General features: G+C 41.9%; 1 protein-coding gene across 5 annotated transcripts in view; it reads right to left on the reverse strand.

The window, feature by feature from the left end:
- Window positions 1-3,877: 3,877 nt before the first annotated feature.
- Window positions 3,878-12,084, reverse strand: part of lnx2a (ligand of numb-protein X 2a) — a 112,643-nt gene continuing 104,436 nt past the window's right edge. For all 5 annotated transcript variants that reach the window (XM_043692006.2, XM_087988195.1, XM_043692005.2 and 2 more), the window contains one exon: window positions 3,878-6,407. In XM_043692006.2, coding sequence (XP_043547941.2) covers window positions 6,272-6,407 — 136 coding nt within the window. In that variant the 3' untranslated portion in view covers window positions 3,878-6,271. The remainder of the gene's footprint in view (window positions 6,408-12,084) is intronic.

A 12,084-nucleotide genomic window follows, 5' to 3' on the forward strand; every position in this document is an offset into this window, starting at 1 on the left:
GATAATTGGGAATTGAATGTGGTTAACTGTATTTTCAGTTAGTATATATAAAATAAATAAAAGTCACACTCAATCATGTGGTCTCAATATTCAGACTTCACGCATCTTTGATTAAATAGCAAAACAAAAAGTGTAGCATGTAAATGTTTTGGTTGTTCTATAGACTTCACCTCCTTGAATGCTGCTTATTTGCTAAAATGATGTGTATTAGGTTTTTTCAAGTTAACACGCTTAGCTCTTACTCTGATAAAGGCAAAACACTATTCACAATTGCTGTACAAATACCAGATTTTGCATTATAATGTGGTCATATCACTAAATTCATTCCAAAATTTGGTGAAAAGAAAAATGTACTGATGCTAGTTAATAAACGTGAAGTAACAAAATCGGAAATTACTGGAAAAACTCAGCAGATCTGGCAGCATCTGTGGAGAGAAACAGTTAACATTTTGTGTTCAGTGACCTTCAGAACTGATTGTAGCAAGGAAAAGGTTGGTATATATGCTGAAGATGGGGTGAATGAAGGGGGAAGTAGTAAACAAAAGTGGAGATGGAGCCCAGAGAGAGAGAAAAACGGTTGGGCAGACAAAGGAGCAGGTAAAAGATCAGCCTGGGAGAATAAATAGCTGCTCATGGAGACTGTTAGGAGCTGACAATGAGTTGTTCGCAATAGCAGTCTATGTGATGACAAGGTCTGGTGTGTGGAATTTGGGGTAAGGACATGAGATAAGGTGCTCAGGCCCTAAAATTATTAAACTGAAGACTGCAAGGTCCCCAGGCAGAAAATGAGGTGCAGTTCTTCTACGTTGCACTGAGCTTCTCTAGAATACTGTAGCAAGCCCAAGACTGAGATGCTCGCCAGAGAACATGTTGATGTTCTCGACAGGCAACCAGAAGCTCAGGGTCATTTTTGCAGACGGAACATAGGTGTTCTGCAAAGTGGTCGCCCAGTCATAGAGTCATGGAGCTGGACAGCATGGAAATAGACCCTTTGGTCCAACTCGTCCATGCTGACCAGATATCCAAACCTAACCTAGTCCCACTTGCCAGCATGTGCCCCATATCCCTCTAAACCCTTTCTATTTGTATACACATCCAGATGCCTTTTAAATGTTGTAATTGTACCAGCATCCACTCTTCTCTGGCAGCTCATTCCATACCCGCACAACCCTCTGTGATAAAAAGATGCCCCTTAGGTCCCTGATAAATCTTTCCCCCTCACCTTAAACCTATGTCCTCTAGTTTTGGACTCCGCTACCCTGGGGGAAAAACCTTTGCTGTTCATCCTATCTATGCCCCCCATGATGTTATAAACTTCTATAAGGCTACTCCTCAGCCTCCGACACTCCAGGGAAAATAGGCCCAGTCTGTTCAGCCTCTCTCTATAGCTCAAATGCTCCAACCCTGGCAACATGCTTGTAAATCTTTTCTTCACGCTCTCAAGTTTCACAACACTCTTCATTTAGCAGGGAGACTAGAATTGAATGCAGTATTCCAGAAGTGATCTAACCTGGATTATTGGATATTTAATCTATATGTGATATTCTGCTCTTCTCTAATTATATCAGAAAATAGTAGACGCAAAAATAATTCATAATTTCTGAAAGATAAAAAAGGCCATACTCAGCAGATTTATCGTTACAGAGTATATGTCTTTTAGAGCTGCAACATGATCTCCTAACTCCTATACTTAATGCACTGATCAATAAAGGCAAACATACCAAACGTATTCTTCACTGTCCTGTCTACCCAGAACTCTACTTTCAAATAAAGAGCTGCACTCCAAGCTCTGTTCAGCAACACTCCCTAGGACCTTACCATTACGTTTAGAAGTCCTGCCCTGATTCGCCTTCCCAAATTGCAGCACCGTACTTTTATCTAAATTAAACTCCATCTGCTACTCCTTGGCCCACCTGCCCATCTGATTAAGGTACCATTGCCCTCTGAGGTAACCTTCTTGGTTGTCCACTACACCACCAATTTTGGTGTCATTTGCCAACTTACTAACCATACCTCTGATGTTCACATCCAAATCATTTATATAAATGATATCTGTGCTTTGGCTCCCTAATATATAGAAGACTACATTGTGAACAGTGAGTTACAATAGACTAGACTGAATGAAGTGCAGGTAAATTGCTGCTTCACTTAGAAGGTGTGTTTGGGATCTTGGATAGTGAGCAGGGAGTAAATAAATGAGCAGGTGCTACACCTCCTGCAATTGCATGAGAAGATGCTGTGGGGCTGTGGGAAAGTGTAGGGAGTGGAGGATGAGTGGAGCAGAGGGTACTGGAGGGAACGGTCCCTGCAAGAGATTGACAAGGGAGGGAATGGGAATGTGTGTGTAGTACTGGCAAACCACTGCAGATGGCAGAAATGGCAGCTAAGGATATTTTGGATGCGAGTGCTGGTGGGATGTTAGGCGAGGATGAGGGGGACCCTATCGCTGTTGTGGGAGGGAACAGAGAGGGTGAAGGCCAAAGTGCAGGAGATGGATCGCCCATGGCTAAGGACCCTGTCAAACATGGTGGCGTGGAATCCTCAGTTCAGGAAGCAGGTGGACATTTCTGAAGCCCGCTTGTCGAAGCTGACATCATCGGAACAGATGCGATGGAGACAAAGGAACTGGGAGAATGGAATGGAATCTTTACAGGAAGTAGGGTGTGAGGATGTATAGTCCAGGTAACTGTGAGAGTCGGTGGGTTTGTAGTAGATATTGGTGGTCAGCCTGTCCCAAGAGATGGAAACAGAGATGTTGAAAATGGATAAGATGTAGCTGAGAGCAGAGTGGAAATAGGAAGCAAAATTGAAGAACGTTTTCAATTCCAGATGAAAGTGGGAAGCAGCACTGATGATGTCATCGATGTACTTGATGAACAGTTGTAGGACTGATACATGTGAAGTACCTTTATCAGTATTGTGTACATGATATTCTCTACTAAAGTTAAGGCATGTTGCTAAACTGGTTATACTTTAGACATAGCTGTGGCTAGTTAGTGATTTTTATTGGACAATGTTGTTCCAGGTAAAAGTTTCAAACTGCTAAAATGTGATGTACGATTTGCATGGTCATGTTGAATTTCTGGTTGCACCCTGTAATTAGCTCCACAGCAAAGTAGGGGTAGCAACCCCTGAAGCATATACGTGCAGTATTATTTTTGCTGAGTACACTAAGAGTAGGACAGTGCTTCCATTCTCTGCGAAAATTGAAATGAAATTAAGTTTACAATATATCCAGGTCATTTACTAACCTATGTAACTTCTTAAGTAGGACTTTACTGTTGTATTATTTCTACTGCCGAAACTTCAAGAGGTTAGAGACCACCCAGTTCTGTACAGAGCAACCTCGACTATCCAAACATCAATTATCTGAATTTTGCATTATCCGAACAAGATCCCAATGTCCTGTAAAAACGCAATCCATTATCCAAACAATCTGTTATCTGAACAAAATACTCCCGCCCATCTCGTTCAGATAATCAAGGTTGTTCTGAAATTATTTTTAGTGCATGGTGTCATATTACCAAGATATATTTCTGTTTTGATACACATCCAATTTTTGTATTGATGGTAAATATGATCTGATGGCATTGTATACTTGCTTCACTGTATAATGATAGCTGTTACTGAAAAATGCCAGTTTCCCAATTTATTTCAAAAACAATGTTGGTTTGACAGCTATGTTTTGAACTCATGACAGATGTCAACATTCTGATGTCTACTGTTTCCTATTGCACTGCACAATCTTTGATTCATTCGGGACTATAAATGGACTTTCAAATATCCTTTGTAACGATAATTCTGCTGAAGTATGGACCTGTTTATTTTCTCTTTCAGAAATTATGAATTATTTTTGCACCTACTATTTTCTGATATAATTAGAGAAGAGCAGGATATCATATATCAATTAAATATCCAACAATCCAGGTCCTAGTAAGTGAATAAAGTAAACACAAAGTTTAAATAATTATTTTCACGTTATTTATTAAGTTCAGTTGGGTTAAAAGAAGCAGCTGCAACGAAGTGTACAATTTTGTAGTCATGGAGTTGGCAAGCTTGGAGTCAGGATGGGTACTTAATTAGAGGAGATGTTGGTTTACCGCAAAGCCTGTTGTGTTATTGCTTCTGTTTGAATTAAAGCCGCAGTGTGATGTCCATGATTGATTGTCCTACCTGCCACCATTGAGGCCCTTAAGTAGCCAATTAAGGATACTTAAAGGCCTTGACCCAGTTGGCATTAATCTGTTGCAAGTTGGCTTGTTGCCATGCAACATTCCTGACAAGCCAGGTGTGCAAAAAAATCAAAAGTGCTGGAGAAACATAGATGATTGGAAAGCATGTTTGTAGAAAAAGCCAAAGTTAACATTTCAAGTCCAGTTTGACTTTGCCTCAGAATTGTTCTGACTTGAAATGTTAACTCAGGTTCCCTCTCCACAGAAGGTGCCAGACCTGCTGAGCTTCTCCAGCAGTTTCTTTCATTTTAGATCTCTAATATTCACAGCATTTTACTTTTATTTTGGGTCAATTGTGCATTCAGCTTGACACCTTGGTGGTGCTGCTTCTTTCTGGCTGCGGGGAGCAGACTGTCCCTTGACAGGGCGAATCAGTGCCCAACAGAGATAGTGGCCTCTGATCCATGCAATCCTTCTTCCTGCAAAGCCCAATCCCTAGAAACAACCATTCCCTTACAACTCCTCAAAGCAATCAATCAGTTACCTGATTATGGGATCCTCCATGATTCTGAATGATCTTCCATCAGTAGCCACAGCCCTTTCTGGTGGCCTTACTAGTGCATGATTGGGTTTGGGGCTTCCTTGGAGGAGGCAGTGCGGATCTCTTGTTGGCTCTGCAGCTGACAGACAAACTCCCATTACCTCAACAAGATTCTATCTGAAGGTTCAGCCAACAATTGCATTCTGCTTTTGTAAAAATCTTACACGATGGAAAATTAGAGATGGACAAAGAAATCCTGAATGTAAAAAGTTTGAAATAAAAACTGAAAATTCTGGAACAGTAAAATCCAATTAGCATCTGAAAATGAAAAAAAGGTTTAGATTTTGCATGGGAACGCTAGAAACATAGAAAATAGGTGTTGGAGTAGGCCATTTGGCCCTTCAAATCGTCTTCTCCATTCAATACAATCATGGCTCAGCATCTGACTCAGTACCATATTTCTGCTTTGATATCTTTAGTCCTAAGAACTATATCTACATCTTTCTTGACTGTCGTCAATGTTTTGGCCTTCTCCAGAACTCAAACTGAGTGGGCTCTGTTGAAGGCCCCTAATCAAATGTTAAGCCACGTTTTTCATTCTAGACTAAACATCTTTGTATTTCCAACTGTTTCTGTTTTATTTCCCAATGAAAAGATTATTTTATAAGTAACATTACAAATAGTAAACTTAATCAAATAAAATAATAGATGTAGTAAGTAAACAGATTTTCTGTAACTTATATAGTTGAGAAGTATTTATTTTGGATCAAAATTTTTGACTGTAAAATCTCCCTTTCAATATATCAACAAATATCTTTAAGCCAATTGTTTTAATGAGGTAATAAGACAGCTAAATATTTAAGAGATAGTTTAAAATAGAAAACATTAAAAAAAAGGCACTCTTAATAGCTTGACAGTAAGTTTTGGACTTTGAACCTCAAAAGCATTCTATATTGAAATTGGATATAGTACTTGTGTGCATCTGAATATCTCAAATAGACACATATCCTACACCAAACAGCCTACTTCAGAACCTTAGAGCTTTCAATGCAAGTGTTGCTAACAATTTCACTTCAACAAATGTGTGCTGTAGTAGAAAATAAGTGCACCTTAAACATTAGCAAAATTCCACAAAATAAATTAAAACATACGCTAAAGTCTGCTATTAAAATGCATTTTACACAAAAACTGTATTCATGGTAATAAGATGTTCGAAGATCATTGTGCTGGGCTGTGGCTGTCTAAAACTTGTTCAGCTGGTAAGGCTTTTTAGATCTGTCGGTAATGATAGTGTTTGATTACATAATTTCTTGTAACCATGAATCAGATTATCTTTACTTATTATGAATAAGGGCTATTGATTTTAAAATGTTGAATAGATGAGCTGATCACATGATTTGAGCTCCAAATGTAAATATTTTCAAAATTTACAAAAAGAATATATTGTAGTTTTATATCCTGCTGGTCACTGATTGATAAAAAAAAATACTCAGTGAACCTTTTAATAAATGAATCCAATGTTCTTTCACAATAATCATTCTTAATCATTTGGCTTAATTTAAATAAGGCTTCCAGGCCATGATATCACTGTTAATGTAACTTTGTTTCGTTGCTCTTTCAGCATTGGGACGAGAGCTGAATGACTCATCCCTGTTGTTGAGAGTCCATTCACTGCTATAATCATATCACCACACCTATGAGGAAGAGAACAAACAAAAATAAATACCCGTGAAACCTAATCATTTATAAGGAATGACAGGTTGGAACATTGTAAGAATACTAACAACTGCACTCAGCTTCCAAATAGATAATGTAATTCTATTGGCTACTCTGGACTGATTTAGAAATATAGGTGCATTTACTGATTAGTTGATTCCCGTTGTTTTCTGGCATCTGTGTGGTCACTTCCAAACTAATGTCCTGCTAAAAATTCCAGTCAGTGATAATGCTACACAGATTCTTACTGGTACAGTGGGTGATAGTTGTTTGGAAATCCTGCTCACCATACAAATTCAGTTCCTACGTATATCTAACACACTTTAGTAGCAGAATTGAAAATGCTTTTTTACCCACACTGAAATGATAGGTTAATCTTTAAATTTGTAAAGAAACATATAACTTGGGAAAATATGAACAGTTACATAGAAATAGGGCATTCTGGCCAATCTGTCTATTCTGGTATTTATACACAATGCTAACTTCATCTGACTTCCTCTACCCCAATGGCATAATCTTCCATTGTTTTGTCCCTTATATACTTATCTAGCATAGATAAGTACAGAAGAATATCAATTATCCGAATATCAGATTATCCAAAGGAGAACTTGAGATCCCGATAGAAACATTAGATCAAATACATGTTTCCAACACTGATCGCACTTTTTGTTTACAGGGATTAAAAACAAACTTGCCTTAATGAAATGCTGCCAAGAACAGTCCTGGACATTGATGGGAGCCCAGGCACTGTCTCCAAATGACTGACCTCCTGCCCTCTCGCTCTCCCCCCACACACTTTCCCTAGAGTTCTACACAGGGGTGTACACTAAACCCCTCTTCCCCAGATAATCACTCCAACATTGCCCTGTACAGGGCAAATGTCGAACCTGTCAAAACGTTGCAGTAAACATTTGTGTGTGTGCTACTTGGAGAGTGACCCCCTCCACCCGAAAAGGCAGCAGCAGCAGTCTTGTTGTTGGTGTCCAGTCTGGCTGCACGGAGACAGGGCGGGGGGCACAGTGGGCGGTATTCAACGGGGTTGGGGGCGGGTGGGGAGGAAGGGTGACAGTGTTGGACGGGTTTTGGGAGTGGGGGGAAGTGGGGGCCGGCAGGGTGGCGGTGTTGGATGAGGTTTGGGTGGCGGGTGGGGGGAGGTGTTGAATGGGGTTTGGGGAAGTTGGCGGGTGGGGTGTTGGATGGAGTTTGGGGGGTGGTGTTGGATGGGGTTGGGTGGCGGTGTTGCGGGCGCGGACAATGGGGGCGGTGGTAGATGAAGTTTGGGCGGCGGATGGGGGTGGTGTTGGATAAGGTTTGGGGATGGGCAGGGGGTGATGTCGGACGGTGTTTGGGGCCGGGAGTAGGAGCAGGTGGGGGACGGTGTTGGACTGGGTTTGGGGGCAGGCAGGGGGCAGTGTTGAACGGGGCTTGGGGGACAAGCGGGAAGCAGTATTGGACGGGCTTTGGGGGACCGGTGGGGAAGCAGAGTTGGACGGGGTTTGGAGCGGGTGTAAGGGCGGGTGGGGGGGCAATGTTGGATGGGGATTGGGGGCGCGGGTGGGGGCAGTACTGAATGGGGTTTGGGGGCAGGTGGGGGGTGCGTTGTTGGATGGGGTTGGGAGATGGAGGTGGGGGCGATGTTGGATGGGGTATGGGGTGGACAAGGGGCAGTGCAGGGCTCGTGCGAGGTGTGCTGTTGCCTTGTCTCCTGAACTGCCTCTTCTGTTGGGCTGATGTAACAGAAAACTCCGAGCCCCAGAGGAAAGGCATTGAATCAATTAGCTGAATAATCAATTATCCAAATGAAATAGTGCCTGCCCATCTCGTTCCGATAATCGAGGTTCCTCTGTAAATGCATTCATGTTACTTTTCTCAACCATCCCTCTGTAAATAGATTCCACATTCTAATTACTCTCTGGAGAAAATTTCTCAAAATGCTTTATGGAAATTATAAGTGATTAATCTTATATTTGGAGCCACTCGTTTTGGTCTCATCCACAAGTGGAAACATCTTTTCTCTGCCTAACCTCTCAAAATCTTAAAGATTTCAATCAGGTCACTGCCCAGTCTTTTCTTCTCCAAACAAAAGAGCCTTGGACTTGTAAATCCTTTTGGATAGGTAATAGAAGCAGATAAGTATGCAGAGGTGTTTAGAGTCATAGAGATGTACAGCATGGAAACAGACGCTTTGGTCCAATCTGTCCATGCCGACCAGATATCCCAACCCAATCTAGTCCTACCTGCCAGCACCCGGCTCATATCCCTCCAAACCCTTCCTATTCATATACCCATCCAAATGCCTCTTAAATATTGCAATTGTACCAGCCTCCACTACATCCTCTGGCAGCTCATTCCATACACGTACCACCGTCTGCGTGATAAAGTTGCCCCTTAGGTCTCTTTTATATCTTTCCCCTCTCACCCTAAACCTATACCCTCTAGTTCTGGACTCCCCAACCCCAGGGAAAAGACTTTGTCTATTTATCCTATCCATGCCCCTCATAATTTTGTAAACCTCTATAAGGTCACCCCTCAGCCTCCGAAGCTCCAAGGAAAACAGCCCCAGTCTGTTCAGCCTCTCCCTGTAGCTCAGGTCCTCCAACCCTGGCAACATCCTTGTAAATCTTTTCTGAACCCTTTCAAGTTTCACAACACCTTTCCGATAGGAAGGAGACCAGAATTGCAAGCAATATTCCAACAGTGGCCTAACCAATGTCCTGTACAGCCGCAACATGACCTCCCAAGTCCTGTACTCAATACTCTGAACAATAAAGGAAAGCATACCAAACGCCTTCTTCACTATCCTATCTACCTGCGACTTCACTTTCAAGGAGCTTTCAAGGCAGCAGCACACCTCGCGCGAGCCCTGCACTGCCCCTTGCCCACCCCAAACCCCATCCAACATCGCCCCCATGTCCACCTCCCAACCCCATCCAACACCGCACCCCCCACCCGCCCCCAAACCCCATTCAATACTGCCTCCCACCCGCCCCCCCCAATCCCCATCCAGCACTCCAACGTCTCTTTGTTCAGCAACACTCCCTAGGACCTTATCATTAAGTGTATAAGTCCTGCTAAGATTTGCTTTCCCAAAATGCAGCACCTTGCATTTACCTGAATTAAATTCCATCTGCCACTTCTCAGCCCATGGATCACTACATGCCCAGTTTGTAATAATGAGCATGGATAGATGATGCCAAATAGAAAGTTACATTGTTCTTTGGAACATATGCAAAGCGCCAACATAATATTACTGACTGAAGAAGAATCACCACACTTGAAAAGTTAACTCTGCTTTCTTCCCTCAAATGCTGCCAGACCTGCTGAATTTTGCCAGCAATTCTGTTTTTGTTTCAGATCTCCAATATCCATAGTTCTTTCTTTCATATAACTGACTGAGTGATGTAAGTGGGAGAAACATTTGCATTAATTCATAAAAAAACTTTACTTTTATGTAGACTAACAAGCTAAAAAATTGAAAATACATTTCATTAAGGCATTTTATGTCGTGATGATATGAATTCAATATACATTTCATTAATATTAGATCAACTTTAGGTTTGTAGCATCAAGGAGTCACTGATTCACTGATGTCATTTGTTCTCAGATGGTAGAGTGCACTGACTTGCTCGTGTTGTAGATGCAAACAGCCACAAGTTCTATTTAGCAGGCTTCCCTTGCAATCTTGTCATTTTGAGAGCTCTGATTTACAAACTTGATACCTTCTTTAACCAAAAGTCCTTCCACCTCCTGAATGTGCAGGTTATTTGTAATCACAGAAGGTTTTTTTGCAAATCTGTGCACAGTACCCTGGTGGCTTTGATGAATTATTCATACGGAGTCATTCCCAACTGACTCAGCATTTTTCATGATTGACACAGATCCATAACAGCTTCCAGGATTCAAGAGTACACCTCAAGGAGGTAGCTACTTTTTATATTATAAAAATATACTTTATTCACAAAAAAACTTTATAGACATACACAGTTACTGAAGCATTTCTGTAGTCTTTGCACATGAATAACAAACATTGAAATTTGGCATTGCCTGTAATTGCAAAAAAAAACCAAGTCATTTCTTACGTATGCAGGATGATATTTACATACATTTCAGGCACTGGGAAGTCCTGATAACTGATCAGACTCCCACTGAACTTTGGCAGAAAGACCTTAGACTGTGGTGGTAGCTGCCCCAAGCTTTAATGAGTCCTTCGCACGTTATCCTGGACCACGGAATGTGCCAGGCTGCAACAGTCTGTCAAGGTCAACTCTTTAGATTGGAAAGATCACAGTTTTTCACCAAGGTGATAGTTCTCCAAGCATATTTGATATTTGTCCTGGTGTGTGTCCCAGGGAACAGGCCGTAGAGCACAGAGTCCTGCATCAGGAAGCTGCTTGGCACATACTTCAACAAAAGCCATTGCATCATTCTCCTTCTTTGCAAAGACAAATTCCAGAAGCAGATGGTTTGAGGGTAGCACGCAGTGGCGGAGAAAATCTGGCATGCATGAAGGATTGCACGGGTAGTGGCCTTCTCAGCATCAGCCAAGTGATGACTTGATGCTTGTTGGAAAATTCTGATATGAGACATTCTACCAAATGACTTTGACAGTCTGCTCAGGGAACAACCCAACAGGATCCTCCCTCTCCTTTTTCTGCAGGGTCTTGATGATTCTAATGTGCTGACCACTGCCTGATAGACGTATGGTCAAACGTGTTTTTCTTTACAAAGTTTTCCAATTAGGGCAGGTGACATGGAACGATCCCACTACTTGAAGTGGCAAAAGGCCAAGCTCTTTCTTCGTAAAACCAGAGACAGATAGAATCTCAGTATATATTGATACTTGGTGCTTGCATACTGAGGATCTATGCACAGCTTGATGAAGCCACACACAAATGTGGCCAGAGTGAGGTCGGTGTTGGGTATGTTATTTCCATCTTATCCAGAGCTTTATACATGGTGTCCCTTTTGATGTGGTCCATCTTTGATCTCCAGATGAAGTAGAAGGTGGGGCCCTGGTGACTACAGAGGTGCAAGCTCGGGAAATAGGCCAGTCTAACGTCACGTACAACAACTCCATGAGTACCTCACAGCTGATGACACAATGGAGAGAGAATGCCCAATATCTGCCTCACCTTGATGATACGCTCCTCCCAAGATGCCCCAGCACCTCTGAACTATATACCAACAACCTTAAAGGAGAATACTGCAGAGATCCTCCAGGTCACCAGGTGTCTTTTGTTAATTTTGTTTGGGCTCCATTTGTCATTGGGGGAGGAGCTTGGAAATTGCAAGTCCCTCTCATGAATATAGCATTTCCTAGTTTTGCAATGGAGTCAGGCCATGTTTCTGCCATGCATGGTCATGGAGATAGCTGGCTATTTAAATAATCAGCTGCCTTCATTCAAGATATATTTTTGCAGCCCAGGACTGTGAAGTGCAATCCTTGTAGAGTGTACATGGTAACAGGTAGGTTTAATCTTTGTGTATTCATTTGATCTCAGGGTATCCCTTTAGATAGATAAGGTCTTTGGATATAGTCCTGAACTCCTCTGGTGCCCTGTAGGGTGCCCTCGAGAATTGTTAAAAAGTAGGCATACATGTGCATTAAAAGTACATAAACTCATTAACTTCCAACTTATTGGAAACATCGACTTA

Source organism: Chiloscyllium plagiosum, unplaced genomic scaffold, assembly GCF_037043375.1.
Source record: "Chiloscyllium plagiosum isolate Xiang-an unplaced genomic scaffold, Cpla_swu_hap1 HiC_scaffold_6, whole genome shotgun sequence".
NCBI lineage: Eukaryota > Metazoa > Chordata > Chondrichthyes > Orectolobiformes > Hemiscylliidae > Chiloscyllium > Chiloscyllium plagiosum.